Here is a 23,983-nt window from a genome sequence, read left to right on the forward strand (position 1 = left end):
GTTTCAGTTTGGTTTTGTGTATTAACCATCAGTACGTATATGACGTACCGATTTTTATGTGTTTACAATGCTTCTATATGTTTGGTTTCAGCTTTTGCTTGTGTATTAAACATCAGTACGTATATGACGTATTGTTTTTATGAATCTTGATCGTAATTAGTCGATTTTTTGGTTAGATTACGATGGTTTTAACTTATTTGAACTCTCAATTTGATTTTCTTGTTATTTCCGTTCTTTATTTTCTCAAAATCGTACTTATTTGTTGTTTCAGGGGTATTATCCATCAGTACATATGTTGCATACTAATACAAACTACTTTTGATTCTATTTTATTCTTAGTTTTATCACTTGTTGTTTGATCCATAAGTACATATCTTCGATACTCAAATAAGATTATCTCGATTCTGTTTTTTTGATAGATTCATTGCATGTAGTTGTTTTTTAGTTCATGAATCAGCAGTACATATGTGGCATACTTATACGAACTGCTTTTGATTATGTTTTATTCTTAGTTTTATCACTTGTCGTTGTTTCATCCACAAGTACATATATGCGATACTGAAATAAGACTATCTTGATTCTGTTATTTTTTTTTTGCCATGGAGTTGTTTTATATAGTGAATTAACAGTACATATATTAAATACTGAAAAACTGCTTTTTGAATCTGTTTTATACATAGATTTTCGTCAGTTAATTCTTATCATTTTGGCAATGCATATATGGAATACCGAAATAAAATTGAACCATCGTTAGGTAATATTAATTTTGATGTTTGTCATATTACTTATACTGTTCATTTTTATCTATTATTCATATATGGATTGTTGTTGTGTTTTAATTGTTACATTTTGGTCACATTTACAGGTTCAAGAAGAGTGTTGGCGCTTTGGGAGGACGTGGTCCAATGGGAGTGGAGCACTAGAGAGATCCTGTGTTTATGTAGTATATGAATTTTTACATATATGTAGTGAAAAATTTCATTTTAACCCGTTTCTTTTAAGTACATCATATATGTACTGCTGAATTATATTGTAAAAAACAACTAAAGTAAGTGATGAACTTACGCAAATAATGAAATTTAACCTGCAAGCAGTGTAACAGATATGTACCCAAATTATGTAAGCAGTGTAGTAGATATGTACTCAAATTATGTAAGCAGTGTAGCAGATATGTACTCGAATTTGTAAACAGTGTAGCAGATATGTACTCAATATAATGAGCATGTAGACACACATGTTTGGTAGTCGAGGATATTATGGCCATTTCCATGTTTTAATTAATTTTGGACCTTCCGATAAAAGAAAATTCTGGTAGGACCCTACTATAAATAACTATACGGGCTTAGGACCAAATAACAAATTTTCCTTTTGAAATAACTTTAAAATTATTTCGATTAAACGCCGCGCATTTCATTGAAGGAGATTAAAGAAGAGAGATTACCGTGTTTTGTAATCTCTCTTTTCAAGGAACGAACCGAGCACGCGTCATAAAACAAAGCAAGCCGTACTATTCACAGTATAAGGTTATTTTCGTCATTTACAAAAAAAAAGTATTAGGATCATATTCACTTGAATTTTTCATTCAAGGGTTTCTACTACTGTATTTAGTACTGTGTCAGTCCCATTTTGATCAAAGAAGCATCAGAGTGGAAGTTTTTCTTTCTCGAGAGATGTTTCATAAAATGAAGGAGAAGTAGGAAGAAGAATCTCAGTTTCATCGTCTTCTTCTTCTTCAGTTCCTCTCTCCACAGGTCTCATCACACAAGAATAACAAGTATTTTGTCTAGGAAAATAAAAAGCTTCGATCGAATTTTCTAGGGTAACAATTCTGTAATATTGAAACAAATGACTATTTTATTGCTCATTTTTAGGTCATTATTGCGATTATTAGTCCATTTTCACTGTTTTTAGTTAAATTATTTAGAATTTTCCTTGTTTTTCAGTGGATTTTGGTTTTGCTAATTGTTTTTTTTTTTTTTGAGGGTTGCTTAGTAGAAATGCTTATCAGACATGATAGAATGTTTGTTTAGATTCTTCAGGAAATTCAATGTGACTATTATCCTTATGACTTACTAGGTTAGATTAAGTGAAAGCAGCATTGATGTGCGTCGTATTTGTAGTGTTTATAATAGTGTCCGTGCTTGTAAGGAGTGCCGTTTTTAGACCTAGAGATATTTTTCCTTACTAGTTACTACCCTCCATGTTATAGAATTTCATCACTTAGTTTTCCCTGGTTGAATTGCTAGTGCAAATGGGCTAGACTAGTTGTTAATTAGGAGATTCCTTATGAATTTTGTGGTTGTTTTGAATATTTTGTTATTGCTTAAACCTGTTGTCATTTGCACTCAGGTGTTATTTATTTGGGAATCTGGTTAGCTATTGGCTTTGATAGTTTGATTTATTCTGTGATTTCATCTTTCGCTTGTGTTTAGGTTTTGTCGTAAAAGTAGCAGGCTAGTAAAAATGGATTTCTCAGATGATGAAGCGGATGATATGGCACAATTCGTGGACAACTTCCACTTTGTTGACGATAGGAATGAGCCGATTACTTTTTGCAATTTGCCTATCTGTTGGACCGGTGATGCAAATCCATCCCTTGAAAAGCAGATTTTCTTGCAAGGAACTGCAGATGGTGGGCTGCAACCAATCTATAAACCAGTAATTTCATGGAAATTCGAGCTTTTAGACAAAGAACCTCGAATATTGGTGTTTTCCAAGGAGAAGAGCTGGATTAAGCTTCTAAAGCCAAGGAAGAGCTATGAGCCTACAATCAGGACCGTTTTGATAACATTGAGTGCTCTACACTGTTTGAAGAGGAATCCAGATACATTAGTAAAGCCCTTTTGGGATCGCTTAAGAAAACTTTTCAGGTTTGCAAACTTACTTGATTAAGATTTCTTATGTTTCTCTAAAGGTTTAATAGATCTGATATATTGTTTGGTCATATGCAGTTCGCATGAGGTCAAACCTTCTGTGGATGATCTGATTGATCACATCTCTTTAATTAATGACGCAGTGAAGCATGATGTAACTTTATCAGAATCAAAGGTATGTATAATATTTTATAGAACAACAATTCTGACATTCACCGAGGAAATATTTATTGATAGAATAGGAGAATTTTGACTTGTCTCTGTTAAGTTATACTCAATTATCCACTGTTGAATGAATGAACTAATAGTATCACACTTCGGTTGACAACCTTATGATTAGTTAGTGCTACATGTATACCCCTCGCATTGTCAAAATTCGATTCATAATTTATTTTCGACTTTATTTATGATAAATGCTTTCATTTTTCTCACTGGAGGGATGCATTTATTGCAAACTTGTAATCGTTTTCCAGGGTATAATCAGACGTTCTAGTGTAACAGATGATTTCTCTTGGCTTGCTGAGAATTGAATTTTTGGATTTTTCTTAACGTTTCTGTTTTTAAAACTTATCCTTTCAACAGCGGGGTTTCAGGATTTACTCAGTTTCTATCCATTTTATAGATGAGTTGTTCGGAAATTCGATTTTTATTACGAACTGCGAGTTTGAAGCCTTGAAATTTATTCATTCTGTTTGATACCGAGTTTTGATTGAAGAAATTGGTTTCTTTTGGCATAGGTTAGGTCTATTGTGGTACATTGTTGTTAGTATTAGGATTTTAATATGAGTTGCATTTTGACTCTCACCAAAGTTTTGGCTAGGTTTAGTCTCATTTATATAATGGAATGACTTAGCTCCGAAGTCGGTGATGATTAGCACAGCATTTAGGAGTTATTTGAGTGAACCCTAGGTTTGCTTATTGTCTATTTATATTATAGATTACAGATGAGTATTGCAAAGACTTATTATTAGGTTCTTGTGTGCGGTTCCATTTGAAATATGATTATTAGGCTTAGTTATAGATTTCAATTTGAGGAACAGTGTATGATTCGGGTCTCATTTTAAGACTTCAAATTTCAGCATTTGAGAATTTTTTATTTATTTTTACTTTTGGTTTCCGTGAAATCGTTCTTTTTGGCAGTTGCATTATATCGAAGATCTCGTCTCTCTCGGAAAATGACTTCACCAAATAAGTTTCTGTGAGAGAGCGAAACTGCTTGACTAGGTTACTAAACTATTACCACTAGACCTTCAGTGTTTGAGCAGTTGTTATGTCTTCATAGTACCCTCTGTATTCTACTACAAGGATTATGAATACATGCCTGGATGTGATGAGCAGAATAATAAATTTTTATATGTCAAATAAGTAAAATTGGAATTTTGTAATTGTGTCGATTCTTATTTGTATGTGAGTGTATTGAATCTATGATGGTTAGAAAATTCAAATGGGTAATCCTGTTGTTATTAGCTTACTTTCTCTATGTGAATGTACACTGCTCTAGTATTGTAGCTAGCAAGAAGCCATATTTTGTTCAGGTGTTTATCATATGCCTTGACAATATTTTATTGAAACAGTTTCTACAAGGATTCCTTCAAAATCCTTCTATGGCAGAAGCCTCTAATGAGGTTAGTGTTTCCACTGTTCTTTCTTACTTTGATGAATGTATTTTTTGCTACTCTGCAGTACTGACTAATCTGGTATAGGATGTTTATACTGCGCCAAAAGCAAAAAAGAGTAAATTTATAGTGGATGATGATGAAGAACTGGATGGAGCATTTGGTGATGAAGGTGAAGATGGAAACGATCAAGAGACAGATCTATTTGATTCTGTCTGTTCAATCTGTGATAATGGTGGTGAAATTTTATGGTGAGCAACGTGGTTCTTTACTTAATCACTTATGACTTAACCATACGTCAGGGTGCCTTTTGTGCTGTGCTGCTGTTCAGAACACTGATAGTCTGATATCATCTCTATGCATGATTGAAACTCTTAATATGACTGCACTTTTTTTATTTTACTAAGTGCACATATAGGTTAAGCGTTATCATTATTCATGACTTGGGTACGAGATAATTTTTTTAGCCAAGGTGGAGTACTAGAGTCTGCTGTGTTACATTATGTTCAAACTTTAGTAATGGTTCTTATAACTGAGACAATTGCAGCTTTAAGAAAGAGAAGATGAAAAAAAAATGGATTGAATTGGAACTTTTTTGTTCTGCCTTTAGTGCGTCTAAAAAAAGAGAGAGAACGGTGTTAGTTTGTGCATCACTTCACTTCCAAGGGCTGACAAATCTTGGTGTATTTGTCAAGAGTTTTGAATGTTAATTTCTGTTGCTAACATGTCATCATAGAGAGGACACACCTGTTAACCTGTTTATTGTATTCATTGCTGCTGTTGATATCCTTATTTTTGGAACATTGATGTATGTGACCACGATGTTGCCTTTTCTTAATTTAGCTGCGAGGGAAGGTGCTTGAGGTCTTTTCATGCAACCGTGCATGACGGTGTAGAGTCAGATTGTAGATCCCTGGGCTTTTCTAAGGATCAAGTTGAAGTATGGGTCTCTATTCTTGCAACATCTTTTGTTAACTTTATATGCATGAATTATAGCGTGTATGGTATTTTCGTTGTAAGCTTGTTGGTCTCGTGCAGGCAATTCAAAACTTTTTATGTGAGAATTGTAAACACAAACAGCACCAGTGCTATGTCTGTGGAATTTTGGGATCCTCCGATAAAGAGAATCAGCCTGAGGTATGGATCTGTTACTTACACAACTGCTGTAGTGCAATTACATTTATCATGTTTATAGTATATTAGACTATCCATCAAAAGGGGAAAAAAAGGAAGAAGCTATATAGAACCGACGTTTTGCTTTTAATTTTTAAAGTATCTAAACCGTTTGGTAGACGTAGCTAGAGTTTTTCTTCGACGCGTCTCTTCCAGCAATTGATATATCTTTCTGATCTCCAGTTGACGATGGTATTGATATAGTAGTAGCAATAGACATAGTTAAAGCAAAAGAAACATCTAAGGAAATTTTCCAACAGGAACTGTACTTGCTTGGTTATATTCAGTCTGTAAATTTGGATATCCATAGATGCAGCACTCATGTTTTCACATCTTATTTCAGGTTTTCTCGTGTGTCTCTGCACTTTGTGGATATTTCTATCATCCAGAGTGTGTTTCAAAACTTCTTTTTCCTGAGAATAATGCTGAAGCAGAAGAGTATAAGCAAAAGATTTTTGCCGGAGAATCATTTACATGTCCTGCCCATCAATGCTTTGTGTGTAAAGAGCGAGAGAACAAGGACGTTCACGAGTTAAACTTTGCTGTTTGCAGACGTTGTCCAAAGGCATACCATCGGAAATGCTTACCTAGGTAGCAAGAATTCTTTCTCATTATGTTTGATGGTATTTATTTTCTTCAAAATAGTATGTTGTGTGTATTTTCTTCAAAATAGTATGTTGTGTGTCAATTCATTAACTGTGTTGTTCAGGAGGATTGCCTATGAAGTATCAGAGGATGCAGAAGCTGTGAGGGCTTGGGACGGTCTCTTGCCAAACAATCGTATACTTATATATTGTTTGTAAGTTCTTATATTTATTCCTGATGTTTTGATCTTTTGTTGCAAAGCGTTCGGCTTGATTGGTTAATGATCTGGTCCCAGGAAGCATCAAATTGAATCATATGGAACACCTAAGAGAAACCATATTAAATTTCCCCATGATGAACAAAGCAAGATATTTGAGCGGCAAGATTTGCTATCTGATAAGGGAAAGACTCTTTCAAAGAAAAGAAGTGCTCCGTCTGGCCACTTTATAAGTGAAACAACCTTTTCCAAGAAGCCAAAGTTGGCTGAAAAGGTATGCTTTTCTATAAAGAACAGTACTACTGCGCTAAAAAGGAAGATGGTGAAGCCCTACGTATTTGATGAAAGGAAGGACATACATGGCCATAAAACTGAAAAGCTCCAGAGCTCTGCTTCTCTCGTCTTAGATAGTGAGACCAAAGACAGGTTAGGTGCTACCATGGCTGAACGGTTTTCTATAATAACAGTAGGTACTTCTTATGGAATTTGTATGACAACTCAAACCTTTGCTAGGAGAGCTTGGTGCAATAAAACTGTCTTAACTGTGTGAAAATTGATTATTCATTTTCTCATTCTTAAATGCGTGCAATGCAGGATACTGACTTTGAGGAAAAGGATATCAGAAACTATAACATTAAAGGATGTTACAAGAAGTCATAGTATACCATCAACCTATCCGAACTTCTATAGAAATTTGGACAAGTCCATTTCTCAAGGAAAGGTGGATCGGTTTGTTGAGGTAATTTTTTTTCATTAAATTTTGTTGGTGCTTAAAAATCTTAATTGTCTGTTGATGATTATTGCACCTTGGATGTATTTGCAGGCTTGTCGAACTGCTGTACACATGTTAGAAAAAAATGGCAGAGTAGAGGAAGCTAGAGCTGTTTGTCAACCAAACGTTCTCACCACCATATCAAAATGGAGGGTAATTTTTGTTCTTATATTTTGTCATGATGACGTACAAGTTCTCACCTGTGAAGGATTAGCTGATCTTGCATCTCCTGTTAAGAATCATGAAATTAGCAAAGAAAAAAGCAGTTTACTTTTAGGTACCATGTGCACTTTCATGTAAATCATGGTGCTGACAAATTGAGCACATTGTTGTAGAACAAGCTAAAAGTCTACCTTGCGCCTTCTCTGCATGGCATGCGCTACACATCTTTTGGTCGTCATTTCACAAAATTGGATAAGCTTCAGGAGGTAAATTTTGTTGTTGTTTAGCTTTTAAATTTTAAATTGATAATGAACTTTAACAGAGGCTTGCTTAGTTCTCAAACCGTTTCAGCTTCAGTACATTCACTATAGACTGTAATGCCTCAATGCTTACAAGAGCAGTAGGTGTAGATGGAATTTACTCCACCCGGATGTACTTGTATATATACATAACTTTTGTATTCTAGAACAAGAAGCAACTCCAGTACCAAACTTCTTCAGTTCTTTTAGGTAGTCTAAAAACAACTAACTGGAATAGATGAACACTGACTGCATTAGCTTCTATGTGCAGATTGTTAATAAGCTTCACCCTTATGTGCAAAATGGAGACATGGTAAGAAATCATCAAGGTTGCTTGGTTCCTTGTCGTCAAATATTTTATCCAGAAGCTTATTAGATAGTTCATAGTATCATTTTGGTATCTTGTAATTTCATGAGTTTTAACAAAAACATTTTTTGCTTATGATGCCAAATTTTCTTTTCAGATAGTTGACTTCTGCTGTGGCGCCAACGATTTCAGTTGCTTAATGAAAAAAAAGCTTGAAGAAACTGGGAAAATGTGCAGTTTTAAAAACTTTGACTTGCTTTCACCTAAGGTAAATTTCACAGTTACTTCAGTTTATAGTAGCAGTGGAGTAAAGTTGCTCCCATTTTCCTTCTGTCATAGAATGGTTAAATATTAGATTTCAGAATTGGTTAGCATCTCTCAAATATATCTGATGATCTAGGATTGTCCTTTGGTCAAAGAAGCCACGCCTCTGTACTCTACCAAATTTTGGACTCTTAGGAATACTTAGGCATGTCTGCACATGCTGTCCATTTACTTAGTTTCTACTCCTTCGTCAAGGGAACTTCCTTTGTTTCTGCCCATATATGCCCTGACTACCGTTGTATTGATGAACCCTTTTTGTGCAGAATGATTTTAATTTCGAGAGGAGAGATTGGATGACTGTTCGTAAGGATGAACTGCCAGCTGGATCTAAACTGGTGTGTTTCTTACTTGATATCCACCATAGTATTTTACCTGACCTGATTTATGTGGAAATAATTGGAACATTCAAGTTTATCTGAAAGTGTGGCAAACAAATTGAACCATCACATTTTTTTTTGATGTTTTCTACTAGATCATGGGATTAAACCCTCCTTTTGGGTGTAAAGCGCATTTAGCAAACAAGTTTATTGACAAGGCTCTTGAGTTTAAGCCAAAGCTCATTATTCTCATTGTTCCACCGGAAACAGAAAGGTTTTGCTCTGTGAGACAAAAACTCACTCTCTATCTATGTACATGTCAGACATCTTTCTAATTTTCTTTGGTTAAATTACACAGGCTAGATAAAAAAAGAGAGGCATATGATCTGATCTGGGAGGACGATCAGAAACTTTCCGGAAAGGTGTTATTAAATGTGTTCCATGGTGTTAGTTTGATTGAGGTTACGTTCGAATGTTGGGTGGACCATTATTTGCTAACTATCCGTGGCTTCTTTGCAGTCCTTCTACCTTCCTGGATCTGTTGACGTGGATGAAAATCAAATAGAGCAATGGAACAATAGAACCCCTCTCCTCTATCTTTGGAGTCACCCGGGATGGACTAAGAAGCACAAGAACATTGCCTATGAGGAACAACATTTATCCCCAGAAATGCCATATTAGTTGCAGACAGAGGAAGAACAACATGAACCACACTTGTAGTTATAGGACAAGTAGTAGAGTTCAGTATAACAGATGTATAGATAGCTATGGTAGATGAAATATATCACATTTATTTCTCCTCATCTCTATGCAAAAAAAATAAAAATACATATACTTCTCGCCATTTCAACTGTACACTAAAATTTTTAGTGCAATGAGATGAGAAAAGATTAAGATAAAACGCTTCGTCGATGTATTCCAGGTTTCTCTTCTCAATTTTAAAAAGTCAAAACAAGTCTTCACTGCTCGCCCTTTTCCTTAGTTCAGTACTCGCTCGCCTTTTTCTTTAATCCTATAGTTCTGTTTCAATCCATACAGCTGATCTACAAGGTGGAAGCAGCTCTTTTCTCTACCCAATGAAAAAAAAAATCATGAAAAGAATTTTTCTAGTGAACATGCAAAGAATTATGGAAGCATAGTTAAAAGCATGTGAATAGAACAAAGTGTTTCAAAGTACTCGAACCAAAATCACAGGCATCACTGTCTAGAACTAAGTATTTGTATCAGTGGATTTGTGTGATGACCACTGATACAAATGCAGAATAATCTACTTTTAAGTGGTAGAAAAGTAAGAAGTGACATGTACCACTGCTCTGCCTGAAATTTCTTTCTTCAAATTGGCTAGATCGTCATCCGATGAGCTCTCTAGGCATGCAAACTGCAAGGACACAGTGTATACTAGTATCAAATATGAAGGCAAAAATGAAGTGGACATTGAAGGGGTGATGGTGGACGTGTGGTACGTAGGATGAACGAAGAGAAGGTACCTTTGCTTCGAGATCATCTGTTGTTAGCTGATTAAGTGCCTCTGCCTTAGATTCCATCGTCATCACTGTCAGCAAGGAAGAGCCATATCATATGTTTTTCAAAACTCAGAATCCTTGAAGGAAAGAAAGAAGATGGAAATGTTGCACCAATGCACTCACATTGCCACATAATCCTCGCAGTTGAGTCATGAGGTGTGATGCCCACAAATAATTGAATGAACTGAAAAGGAATTACAACAAATCTTTTACCTTTTTCCTCCATGTTGTCAAAAGCTGAAAGAGCACTGCTTGCATTCAAGTTCCCCAACATTTCACTCACTTTGTTCACAGTCCTGATGAAACAAGAAAAGGGCATACGCATGATTTAAAGGAATGTAAATGGGAAACCTGTGAGTAAGAAAGTAGATATAGATCATCTAAAAAGAGGCAGAGAACAAACTTTGCATACTGGGCACGGAGTAGCAGATTATCTTTCTTCGATTTTGCCTCTTGTATTGTGCTCTCCAAAAGCTAGAAAAAGAAAAAGAAAAAAGGAACCACTGAATTTGCTGCTATATAAAGCTCGTAATCAAAACTAAAGCATCATCTGGAGAAATTCAAAGAACAAGAGGTCTCATTTTTATGAAAAGCGTGGCTTTAAAAATATCCAATGACAAACAACTTATTAGCATAGAGAGTGAACATGAGGAAGATAAGTCAATAAGCTACCTTCGTTTTTGAGACGAGACTGTCGGCCGAATTCTTATACTGATCGAGCTGGGTTTTCAAAGAAGTTGCATTATCCTGCAAACCACAGACATAAGTAAGACAAACCATAAACAGCATTATACGACAAGAATATTCTCCTCTTCCACATTTCTTATAATTGGTAATAGCGGGAGAGGGAAAGGATGTCTCAGACACATCATTGCATCTAAGTTGCACCAAAAACAAAGAAACAAACGCTATTTGGGCATTGAAGTGTAGCACGCATTGACAATAATTACGCACGCAAAACAAGCTGACAGAGTTGAACAAAATGTTTACGTAGCTGAGCATTTAAATGAAATGCATGCTTTAAAATTTCTACATTTCTTGGGATTTCCATTCAAAACCGCAATTTAAGATTACAGTTGGTAAGGGACTAAGAATATATCTGACAATTCATTTACTTAGATCCTTTAAAGCATTAACACCTGATTAGCTAGCTAAAGGTATATATCTTCCAAAACTACACATGATTTTCTATCATCAATCAGTTGGAAAGGGGTGGGGGGTGAATTGAGACTACGAAATAACTTCGCCTATATAATTAACGTTTAGAATGTCTAACATATGAATTAAGCAACAATCATTATAGATTCTTAGAAGATAATACCCACAGCATAAGATTTACGCCTCTTCAATGCTTCTCGAGCAAGATCCTCATCTCCTTTCTCAAGAGCGAGTTGTGCTTTGTGGTACCTATACCATAAAAAAACTGGCTAAGTGAACCTTTAAATTTATAGGTGTTATCTTGAATTTAATATTACATGTTACCAGTTTTCAGAAGCTTGTTGTGCAGCTTTCTGTTTGGTCTTCAATCGTTTTTGAGATGCTAACACCTACACAAAAGTAAATAAATTCTGTAAGCAGAAACGATGAAGAAGCTTGCAAGCCACAATTGGGTCTACATTAAAACCTGTAAATATCAATTCCAAGTTTGTTATGATCAGTGGCAAAATTTTCAAACAAATAAGCCTTCCAGTCAATGTGCCATATAGTTGTACGTACCTCTGCAGTAGCCTGACGCATCTTGGCCAAGTCGTCGTTCATTTCAAGCACAGCTTGTTCTATGATCTTCTCTGGATCTTCAAAGGAGCTAAGAATTGAACCTACGTAAGACTGCACTTGTGACAGAACAATGAATTCTAATTGTAAGAAATAAATATAGGAACAAGCATAGCAAGAAAAACGCACACAAAAAATTTCCTGAGAAAATTCATCTACATCTCACCTTCACAACTCTAGCAAAACGATTAAAAAGGTTCATTTGGGTACCAAGCGCTCCCCTACATATGCACCGATTGGGACGGGTGGTTGGCACTGAAAGTCTTAGATATCCCACTGCGGGAAAAATTGATAAGAACAAGGAATGATTACTAGAAGTGCTTAGTTATCAGGCTAATACAAGTTAACAAAAACATGTCTGTGCTTCTGAATTAATCCGCTCTTTGTTCTTTTTCAGAGGAAAACCAACTGGCGAGATAGAATAAGAACTCGTTGAGTTGACAGAAATCACAGCATATGAGGCAGCATTCACATGTAATCCAGAAGAAAAAGAACATGACAATGCAACACGGCATAGCTAGTGATATGTAACATAAGCATATCTTTTCTAGTTCATAATATCTGCGTAAATTCAAGTTTAACTAGGCTCACCATTCTTATCCTTCGTGCCTGCCTCAGCCATGCACTTGGTTGCCGACTACGATTATCATCATGTTGCCAACCTCATGTATTAATATTTTTTTTTTTTACTCTACATCTACTTATCAGGATAATGCAGTGTCTAATGGCGAGAATTTTCCAACACGACGGCAATTACAATGCATATATCACAAAATATTCAAAGTGATTCCATTAAAAAAAAAGTTAAGAGAGAGATAAGAGGGGGCATACCACCGCCACTGAGGAATGGGGTTCTTCTAAACATGACAACACGGTTAGACGAACTTGAAGAAGGAGAAGAAGAATATGGTCTAGGCACCAAGCTTAAACCAGTAACCGGAGAAGCTCTGATCATCGCCATTGTCTCAGAGAACCTTCTGATTAGGGAAAAGGTCAATGTGTCTTGACTACAGTCAATCTGATTTTGAGTTTAAGGTTTTTGGTGATTATGTTTTGGTTTAATTTCTTTGAATTTTGATGATTGATGTTCAGTTTGAGATCCAGTTTGGGTTATCTTCTTAAAAATTCAGAAGCGAAACCCTAACTCGGAGTGTTAATTGGTTGAGAGATAAATTTAGAGAGAGGCTTCTTTATTAGATTATGGTAGTTAATTTTCAGTCATGGCCAGGCCCCTTATTAGAGAGGCTAACCGGGCCAGGCTGCCGGTCACGCCAAGCTCAACAAAAGGAAAGCTGGGCCGGCCTGTCTTCTTAACGCAAGGCTCGTTTAGATGACGGGAATTTTAGGCGCAGGCCCAAAAAAAAGAAAAATCTTACCGCCAGGCCCACAATTAATTTCTGATACAGTCGCACCCATAATTATTTAAAAATATTTAAAACGTACTGAACGACTCTATTACCCTTCATTGGTTTTGGGCATAATTTTTTTCTTATCCGCCGGTTTCTTTCCCTATTCCTCCATTAATCTCTGTAACGGATCTGCAAAGATTTTTTCTCCATCATTTAAAGAAATAAATCATTTAAAATCGATGATTCAAAGAAGTAAATCATTTTTGACTAAACCCTAGAATACATTTCAACAAAAATGGATGAAACAGACGAAGAAGAAAAAATCAAGTAGAAGAAACAGAAAAAAAAGTTATCCAGCTAAATTTTCCCTTATATTGTCTTATGCACTAAACAAAATGATGCAGAAGACATTATGCACGTGCATAAAAATCCATAAATCAGAAAAGTGAAAAAAGTAATGCATAAGACAATATGCAGCTAAAACAAAATAATGCATAATGTCTTATGCATCTCAAAAAACTGATGCATAACCAGAAAAAGTGAGAAAAGTAATGCATAAGACGTTATGCAGTTATGCTTATCATAAATCACTGCAGATGCAAAAAAATATGCATAACTAGTTATGCAGTACAAAGAAAATGTGCATAACAAGTTATGCAGTACAAAAAAAAATGTGCATAACCAGTTATGCAGATGCATAACTTGTTATGTGGCACAAAAATAAATGTGCATAACCAGTTATGCAGTACAAAAAAAATGTGCATAACTAGTTATGCAGTACAAAGAAAATGTGCATAACTAGTTATGCAGTACATAGCTGACATATCATCATCAGACATTTCCAAGGTCAATCCCAATGCTACACCAAGAGCTGCAAGGTGGGACTTTGCAGCAATGAAGAAAGCAATGCTCAAGAAGCATATTTCAAGCTTAGAGGTACTTGTTTTATGAACCTTAAGAATGAATGTATATTTCAAGCATATGAAAGCAAACATGCAGAACTGCATAACTTATTATGCATAACTTGTTTAACTGCATAAAATACGAACATTGTTTAACTGCATAACATCTTATGCAGATCCAAAAATAATTGCATGACCTGTTATGCATTGTTTAGAGTATCTGCATAACTTGTTATGCATATAAGAAGTGTTATTGTTTTTGTTAAGCATTGGTAGTCCCCGGCAACGGCGCCAAAAACTTGGCAGGCCTCTAAAAGGTGTATAAAATTATGCGCAAATAAACGGGGGCCTACAGTAATACCGCAAGTGCACGGTCGTCGGTTGTAGCTCGTGCAAGTACGGGTCGATCCACAGAGATCGGGTGTGTTTTGGAGTGTTCTAGCTAATTGGGTTCTAAGTTGCTATTGGGCTATGAATACCCCTTTGGAACTATTGGGCTTAATGTACTAATGGGTTTGTTAAAATGAACTGAGCTTGGGCTCAGTTATCTTTGAAGTGCAAATGGGCTTTGGGCCTTAAATTTAGGCTTTTGACCTTAATGAAATTTGGGCTTTGGTGGACTGGACTTGAGCTTTGATTTAGCTAGGCCTTTGGGTCTTAACCTGAGCTGTGGTTTCAGTTTGATGGACCTTTGCTTGGCTGCAGGAAGCAGCAGCAACAACAGCAGCAGCAGCACAAGTGCTGCACTGCAGCAGCAGCAGCTTGGCAGAGGAAGAGAGCAATGCAGCAGGAACTGCAGGAAGGCAACAGCAACAGCAGCTGCAGGAGAAAGAAGTGGCAGCAACAGATGAGTTGCAGCAGCAGCTGCACAAGCAGTGCACAGGAAAGCAAAGGCTGCAGCAACAGCTGCTGCAGCAGACAACAGCAGAGGCAGCAGTGTAGCAGAAACAGACAAGGCAGTGCAGAAAATGCAGCAAGCAAAAACAACACAGGGCAAAAACAAGAAACAAAACAAATGAAAACTAAACAGCAACAAAACAATGAACAAAAGCAAAACAAAACAAGAATGAACCAAGGCCTAAGGCCAAGGGCAGGGATGAATAAGAAACTGAAATGAAGCAAAGCTAGGCAGAAAACAGGCAAACTAAAAGAATGGGAGGAAAATTAGCTTGCTCATTGTCACTAGTGAGCACTAATTTCCCCCAATGCACAATCAACACTACAACCTAAGCATACAAGGAGAATGGCAAGAACATCAGCTTGCTATGAGCACTGATTTCTTGCCATTGCACAATCAGCACATTGCTTCACAGATACCTAGCCTAGCATTCCTTCAAATGTAACAATACATTAAACACAACAGGAACATTTAACTGACAGTGAACATTTAACTGACAGTGAACATTTAACAGTAAACAACACTAACAGGAATTGAAAACAAGAAATGATACAGGCTAACACATTAACAGAACTTGGGCATAAGCATAACAGGAATATGAACATAAGCATAACACATTAACAGGAAAATTAACAAACAAAGATTTAAAACATGGAACAATGAACAAGAACAACACAACTGTGAACTGAAATTAAGCAGTGACTGAAAATTGAAAATTGAACTAAAGTTAACAGTTAACAGGACATGAGAGTCCTGGATGTGGGCTAATCCCAACATAGTTTTTACAACACCCCAAAGCTTCTATTTATACCCAATTCCCTCAATTTAGGGTTTTACACAATTCCCTCAAAAATTCCCAAAACAGTTGAAATTAGGGTTTGGAATTAAACTCACCTAACATGTGATTTGACGAGTCTTCTTTCGACCCATTCTTCTCCTCAGTCTCCTGCTCCATTCCCATGCTTCAATTACGTCTTATAGCCTCACCTAGTTTATTGATTTATCACCTAGGGTTTCAGTGGTGAAAAATCAATAAGTTAGATGGCTATAGAGGTAGGGGAGGTAGCTACGGCGTGTAGGTGGTGTTTGGTGGTGATTTGGTGGAGGTTAGGTGGTAGAGATGATGGTGACAGAGGTGGAGAAGGTGGTGGTGTACGGTGGAAGGGGAAGGCTCTGCAAACAGGGTATGGTGGTGAAGAAAGGGTTCGATGGTTTGGGAAGGAAGGGTCCGTTTGGTTGGGGTGTAGGTGCTCGGTCGCTAGGGTGTTAGATGGGTCCATCGAATTTGATGTTCTGCAACGCTGAGTCATTGGATGCGAAGCTGGTAGGTAGATCGGACGGTGATGTGGAGGCAAGCGATGAGCGACCGTTGGATTATATGATACAACGAAATCAACGATGCCAGATGGAGTTAGGTACTGTAGTGTTAGGCGGGTATATCAAACTTCGATGCGCAGCAAGGGAGCGACTGTTGGATTCAACTACCATCTAATCTGAAGGCTTGGAATTTCAGCGCTGTGGTGCTTGGCAGAGACATCAGATTTTGATGATCAGCAAGGAGCGACCGTCGGATGCTTCTGAGAAATGATCTGATGGCTGATAACGGAGGCGCTTTTGTGTGTAGAAAATGAGGTTGTGCGCACCATTCTTCGCGGTTTCCTTGCGTAATTTCTCCCGGCTTTTCACTACTTTTCTGCTCTTTTCGCTCCGCGACTCATCCGAACTTTATTTATTACCTAAAAATGCAAATTAATTAATAAAAATATTTATTCTTGAAAACAATGAAAATACAGAATATGGGATAAAATGTAGAATTAATGCACAAAAGATGAGTTAAATGCCAAGAAAAATATAAGAAATATGCACTTTTTAGGACTCATCAAATACCCCCAAACCTGAATTTTACTTGTCCTCAAGTAAAACAAAACTAAGGAAATCCTACTATACCACTGTCGCTGGTCTCTCGAATGCATTTAGCGTATGCACTAAGCCTTTTAAACCACTAAGTGTCCCTAGTGGACGAGTTGAAGTCTCGTGAAGGTTTACCAGAGGTGTGCCTACAAAACCTAAGGACAAAATATAAGCTCATATTCCATCAAACGTGACATGTGCAAAACAGTTAAGCTCACAGCAAAATGGAGATGTCAATCTAGCTATCAAGGCACAATCCTAGCACTGATAACAAATAAGGACATGTGATAAGAGTGTAAAGTGTATCTACACATGTGTAAAGAAAGATCTGAAGTCATGACTACTAATCACCAAGAGATAGTTTCTCAGGCTAAGAACTGAGGTCGAAATCTAGCTAGCTGTCCGGACTTTACGAGAATTGTGAATGAGTTGGAGGTGTTTCACAATTTCTCGCGTTGTACATCAATGGCATACACCCTCCTTGCTTACAACACAAAAACACAAAAGATAACTATTTACATGACTCTTATTTACATTGACGATTCTCTTTTTATTTTTTGGAACAAGAGATGATGGAATTGAACAATACTTGATTTTTTTTTTTTGTATTTTTCTGATATTTTTTTTTTTTTTTTTTCTTTTTTTTTTTTTTTTTTTTTTTTTTTTTTTTTTTTTTTTGACTAAGGAAACACTTTTGATACAATTACAAAAGGAAACAAAAGATTACATGACACTTTGCAAGAGGTAGCCCTTTTTGATGCACCCAGTTAAATTCGATGGTTGTCTTTCTTAATGTAACCTCCACCTTCTATCCCAACCAACCAAAGAACAAGCTAGTCAAGTTTCGTTCAGTATTCTAAAGTGATTGGCAATCGTAACTTCCTATCAAACACCTTGAAGATCGAGGCCAAACATGTATTGGTAGATCGTGCGCGTGCAAATTTCTTATCACTATGTGAATTGTGCTAGAATCAGGGTGCCTAAATATCTAGACTAAGACTCCTAATAAAAATACATATTTGCACAAGAGTCAACATTTCAAGGTAAATGAGCTCCATTTTTATGATTTTTCATTTTTTAATTTTTTTTTTTGAATTTGATTTTTGAATTTTTTTTTTTTTTTTTTGGAATTTTTCAATTTTTTCAAAAAGATGGAGTTTTGTTTTCAATTATAGCATATTATCGTGGTATCTACTCTATACCCCCAAACCTAAACTAAACATTGTCCTCAATGTTTCAAAATATGGAAAGAATTATAAAACAATATATGAAGAGGAACATGCTGAGTAGAGTAAAAGGAGAGAGAATACCCGATTGTACGGTGGTAGCTCGATTAAAACTCCGTTATTTCAAGGCAAAAATCCATCATATTAGCAGTCACAATGGATGAGCACAAAATATATACAAAAGGAAATTTAACTAACACATTATCTACAAGAAAATTTGGTTTTGATGGGAAAACGAAAAATTTTGGTTTTTAGGGAAACATTTGGAAAACTTTTTGGTTATTTAGGGAAAGAGTGGACCAGTTTAGTCCACATAGACTGGGTCCTCCAGGTCGGTTGTTTCAATGTCGGGTGGAAATGGCTCAAGGAATGGCTTTAATCTCTGCCCGTTGACTTTGAAAACGTTCTTGTTGGAGACATCCTCCAACTCTACAGCTCCATGAGGAAAAACTGTGCGTACTAGGTACGGACCCTTCCATCTGGAACGCAGTTTTCCTGGAAAAAGATGTAATCGGGAGTCATACAGCAAGACTTTCTGACCAGGAGTGAAGGATTTGCGCAGAATGCGCTTGTCATGAAATATCTTCATCTTCTGCTTGTACAGCTTGGCACTGTCATAAGCCTCATTTCTCAATTCTTCCAACTCGTTGAGTTGAAGTTTCCGTTGAATTCCAGCTTCGTCAAGAGAAAAGTTCAGCTCTTTGATTGCCCAGTAGGCACGATGTTCTAATTCCACAGGTAGATGGCACGGCTTTCCATACACTAGACAATAGGGGGACATGCCAATTGGTGTCTTATAAGCTGTTCTATAGGCCCACAAAGCATCATTCAATCTCAATGACCAATCTTTCCTGGACGGGTTGACCGTCTTCTCCAGAATGTGCTTGATTTCCCTATTAGACACTTCCACTTGTCCACTAGTCTGAGGGTGGTACGGAGTAGCAACCTTGTGAGTTATGCCATACTTGCGTACTAAAGACTCAAAGTACTTGTTACGAAAATGTGAACCGCCGTCACTGATGATAGCTCTAGGGGTACCAAAACGTGAAAATATGTTCTCTTTTAGAAATGAAAGTACCACCTTGTGGTCATTTGTTCTGGTTGCTATGGCTTCTACCCACTTAGAAACGTAATCAACTGCGACTAGGATGTACAACTTGCTGTCAGACATGGGAAATGGACCCATGAAGTCTATCCCCCAAACATCAAAAATCTCCACAATCAAAATGGGGTTATAACCGGAAAAGCCATCTAGAAAACAGTAGTGACTGTGTCCAGACATACGTTCTAGCATTTGGTCAATGAAAGGGAGCGGGAAGTGATCCTTCCTTGTTACTGTGTTCAACTTCCTGTAGTCGATGCATACTCGCCATCCTGTGATTGTACGAGTAGGGACTAATTCATTCTTGTCGTTCTGAACAACAGTAATGCCTGACTTCTTAGGCACAACTTGAATGGGACTAACCCATTTGCTATCGGGAATTGGGTATATGATACCCGCATCAAGTAGTTTCAGGATCTCTCCTTTGACTACATCTCTCATGTTAGGATTAAGTCTCCTTTGCATTTCCCTCGATGGTTTGGCATTCTCTTCAAGGTTAATGTGGTGCATGCAAATGGTGGGACTAATTCCTTTGAGATCTGAGATGGTCCATCCTAAGGCCTCTTTGTGTTCCTTAAGTACTTCTAAAAGCTTACTTTCCTGTTCCGTATCTAAACATGATGAAATAATGACAGGTAAAGTATCAGAAGAACCTAGGAATGCGTACTTCAACGTACTAGGCAATGTTTTCAATTCAAGCTTGGGTGGCTCAACAATGGATGGAATAAGCTTGGAATCAGAGAATAGGGGTGGTTCCACTTCATATTTCCTTTCAGTGATGTCCATTTGAGGTACAGATTCGAGCAGAGATAGGACGTCACTACAGTATGCATCATCATAGAAATCAGGGTTAAAGTTCTCCATACATGCTTGAAAGGGGTCGACGGATAGAATGTTAGTCAACGAATCTTGCATTAATCCTTCAATCATATTAACTTCATGCACATCATCATCATCAAGATTCACAGGTTGTTGACTAATATCGAACACATTCTTCTACCGTCATGTTACCAAAAGACAGTTTCAACACTCCATTCCGACAGTTGATGATCGCGTTGGACGTAGCCAAGAAAGGACGTCCTAAGATGACAGGAATGTGACAGTCTGGGTTTTGTACAGGTTGAGTGTCTAAGACAATGAAGTCTACGGGAAAATAGAATTTGTCAACCTTGATCAAAACATCTTCCACCACTCCACGAGGAATCTTGACAGATCGGTCTGCCAGTTGTAGAGTGATAGATGTTGGTTTCAACTCCCCAAGACCTAACTGCTCATAAACAGAATATGGCAGTAGGTTAACACTTGCACCTAGGTCTAATAACGCTTTATTGACCGTGTGTTCTCCTATAGTGCAAGAAATTGTTGGACATCCTGGATCCCTAAACTTGGGTGGAGTTTTGTTCAGAATGATGGAACTCACCTGCTCAGCTAAGAAAGCACGTTTTTGCACATTGAGCTTGCGCTTTTGAGTACACAAGTCTTTGAGGAATTTGGCATAAGCAGGGATTTGCTTGATTGCTTCAAGAAAAGGAATGTTGATGTTGACTCTCTTGAACAGATCTAACATCTCATTGTAATGGGTACTTTTCTGTTGATAGATCAATCTTTGAGGAAATGGAGCAACAGGAAGATGAGTTGGCAAAGGGACATTCAGCAGTAGTAGAATTGTCAGATTTTCCAACTTGCTCAGATTCTTTGGTTTTCTGGGGTTGTGGAGACACGTGGATTTGTATCAGATTCATTAGGTTCGCCCACGTTGTTCTCGATGACTTTACCACTTCGGAGGGTGGTAATGGCATGGATTTGATCAGGTGAGGTTTCAGTGCAGGATGTTGTGCCTGTTTGAAATATCCTCTTTGGATTTTGTTGGGGTTGGCTCGGAAGTTTACCCTTTTCTCTCTCACATATTTGATCCATCTTTTGATCTAGATTTTTCTGACTTTGCATCAAACTCTGAACATTTCCTCTAAGGTGGATAATCTCTTGTCGGTATTGTGTTGAGGATATGATTGTTGTTGAGAGTTTGATTGTTGTTGAGGGTTTCTCGGGTGTTGATAACCTTGATTGTTCTGATATCCCTGATTGTTTTGATAGCTCTGATTGTTGATAGCTCTGATTGAGCTCTGATTGGGTTGAGATGGTCCTCCTTGAGTGGGCCCTTTTGACCATGAAAAGTTAGGGTGGTTTCTCCATCCTGGATTGTAGGTCTGAATAAGGGTTATGCTCTGGTTTTGAAACATGGCATGTGCCTGTTCAAGCCTAGACTCCTGGATTGCAAGCAAATCTGGACAATTTTGGAATTGATGGTTGGGGTCGTTACAAGCAGCACAAACAGACGAAGCGACATGTTCTCGGAGAGTAGTGGTGGAAGGTTTTGAATTTTTATGTAGTTCTAACTCTTCTAATCTCCTAACTATTGATGCCATGTTGCTCTCCCTCAAAATCCGCTTCAATCCTAAAAGCCTTTGCTTCGGATGTAGTCTTTCTGGTTTCACGGATGGATTCCCACTGTTGCGTCTTTTCAGCTACTTCAATCAAGAAGTCCCAAGACGCGTCACAGTTTTATCTACGAATAGACCATTACACATCGACTCAACCGTTGTTCGGGTGGACACATCTAGACCTTCATACAAAATTTGCACAAGTCTCCATTTTTCAAAACCATGATGGGGACATTGGAGCAATAATTCATTGAATCTCTCCAGGTATCTAGCTAAGGTCTCACCTTCTAATTGCACAAAGCTATTCAGACTTTGACGAATTGTCGCAGTCTTGTGGTTCGGGAAAAACTTTTTGAAAAACTCCTTTGTGAGGTCATCCCATGTCATGATGGATTGAGGCTGTAAAGCATAGAGCCAGGCCTTTGCCTTATCTTTCAGGGAAAAAGGAAAAAGCCTTAACTTCAGGGTTCGTCGGTATTTGAGTGAAACGCAGAGTTCCACAAATTTCCTCGAATTCTCTCACGTGGTGGTAAGGGTTTTCATTCTCAACACCTCTAAAAATAGGAAGCATCTGTATTGTGCTAGATTTCAGCTCATAATGGCCATTAGCCTCGGGCAGCAAAATACAGGACGGTTGACTGGCTCTAGTTGGGTACATATAATCCTTGAGGGTACGTGGTTCTCCCATTGTTTCTGGTTGATCTGGACTGTCTCCCTCAGAACTTAGAATTTCGATAGGTTCGTCTGGGTTAATTCTAACAAGTCTGTTTGTCTGGTCTCTGTAGGTCACAATCATGTCCTAGTAGGTACCTTAACTAACATGTTGGTCAGACAGAGCAATCGGAAACAATTTGGCCCAAGGGTTGAAGATTTGGTTTTTGAATGGGTTTTGGTTTAAAGAAGGGATTTGTTTTTTTGGTTTAAAAATTTTGGGTTTTTGAAAATTTTTGAACTAAACCTAGCATAAATTATCACAACTCATAAAAGAAAAAAAAACAATAATAATAATTAAAACAAACCCATAAAAGAAAAAAGAAAAATAAAAGAAAATAAAGAAAAACAAAAAAGAAAATAAAAAATTATTACAATCCCAAATAAAAAAAAGAAAAAGAAAATAAAAATTATTACAATCCCAAAATAAATAATTAAATAAATTATTACAAGCCCAAATTTGAATTTAAATGAGGCCCAAGTGGGTTAACTCATGGGTTAGGCTTACTTGTTTTTGGAGGGAAGCCCAAAAATAGGCTTTTAGTCCCCTTTTAGTTGCAAGGCCCAGTTGGGCTTTAGGATCGTCCTAGCAGCTCACGTCCAAGCCCAGCAGCAACAGGTGGAGCAGAGCCCAGCAGAAGCAGCAACGGAGCCCAGCTGAAATTGCAAGCCCCAGAGCAGAAGTTGCACAAGCCCAGCAGCAGAGGTTGGCAGCAGGCCTTGCAGCAGTTGGCAGCAAGCTTGGCAAGTGCAACAGCTTGGCAAGTGCAACAGCTTGGCAGCAACAGCACCAGCAGATCAGCAGCAGCAGTTGGCAGCAGTTGCAAGTTGGCAGCACCAGCAGCAGCAGAAAGTTGGCAACAGCAGACTTGGCAGCAGCAGCTCTACACCAGCAGCAGCAGCAGCAGCTGCAGCAGCTTCACAGCAGAGTCACCAACACTTGCACACCAACAGCAGACTTTGAAAACTTCACAGATAAGGCAGCCAGCTCCCCGGCAGCGGCGCCAAAAACTTGGTGTGAATTCTAAGATGCACACAATATGCTTGCAAGTATACAAGGTCAATATTTTAGTAAAAGAGTGAATAGGGGTTTGTCCACAGGGAGAGGAGCATATGAGAAGTTTTCCTAGCTAAGATGTGTAATGAGCTAAGGGCAGGCAAGGTTTCAGGCAGAGAAATAAGAACACAATATAAAGCAATAGAGAAACAGGCTAAGAACCACAGCAGGGAAAGATAAGCAAAGAACCAAAAATGCAGGGAAAGGCAATAAAGAAGCAGTTAAGAAAAGCAACAAACAACCAAGGCTTGGCAGCCAAGGGCAAGAGGCAGGATTGTGTTCAGTGCACTGACTTCAGTGCACAATAGTTATAAAATGCAAGAAAATGAAAGGCAAGAAAAGTAACTGAAAAACAAGCATACAGGACTGAAATTAAAAGTGACTGAAATTAAGATTGACTGAAAGAGAAGTGGTGGTAAGCCAAGGCTTATGATCCACCTTGTGT

The 23,983-nt window shown here is 37.6% G+C and overlaps 2 protein-coding genes across 3 annotated transcripts; one reads left to right on the plus strand and one right to left on the minus strand.

Moving 5' to 3' along the window:
- The first annotated feature begins 1,594 nt into the window (after positions 1-1,594).
- LOC113304755 (protein ENHANCED DOWNY MILDEW 2-like) lies at positions 1,595-9,604 on the plus strand. Of its 2 annotated transcripts, none has more exons than XM_026553897.1 (19): positions 1,595-1,819; positions 2,433-2,870; positions 2,952-3,048; positions 4,448-4,498; positions 4,577-4,740; positions 5,333-5,429; positions 5,528-5,626; positions 6,006-6,253; positions 6,372-6,461; positions 6,543-6,890; positions 7,059-7,203; positions 7,288-7,389; positions 7,572-7,664; positions 7,969-8,010; positions 8,162-8,272; positions 8,592-8,663; positions 8,801-8,919; positions 9,004-9,067; positions 9,165-9,604. In XM_026553897.1, exons 2-19 carry the CDS (start codon positions 2,464-2,466, stop codon positions 9,324-9,326), a joined length of 2,511 nt encoding a protein of 836 aa, XP_026409682.1. In that variant the 5' UTR covers positions 1,595-1,819; positions 2,433-2,463; the 3' UTR covers positions 9,327-9,604. The 2 variants fall into 2 exon arrangements, with proteins under 2 accessions (XP_026409682.1, XP_026409683.1); XM_026553898.1 differs by having other exon boundaries at positions 1,595-1,751.
- LOC113304757 (membrane-associated protein VIPP1, chloroplastic-like) lies at positions 9,576-13,091 on the minus strand. Its single transcript, XM_026553899.1, has 11 exons — positions 12,773-13,091; positions 12,108-12,217; positions 11,885-11,995; positions 11,651-11,715; positions 11,494-11,575; positions 10,841-10,915; positions 10,572-10,642; positions 10,382-10,464; positions 10,133-10,197; positions 9,952-10,023; positions 9,576-9,714 (listed from the first exon to the last, which is right to left on the minus strand). The coding sequence occupies exons 1-11, from the start codon at positions 12,900-12,902 to the stop codon at positions 9,658-9,660; spliced, it is 921 nt and encodes a 306-aa protein (XP_026409684.1). The 5' UTR covers positions 12,903-13,091; the 3' UTR covers positions 9,576-9,657.
- Positions 13,092-23,983: the final 10,892 nt, after the last annotated feature.

Source organism: Papaver somniferum, chromosome 8 (assembly GCF_003573695.1).
Source record: "Papaver somniferum cultivar HN1 chromosome 8, ASM357369v1, whole genome shotgun sequence".
Classification (NCBI taxonomy): Eukaryota; Viridiplantae; Streptophyta; class Magnoliopsida; order Ranunculales; family Papaveraceae; genus Papaver; species Papaver somniferum.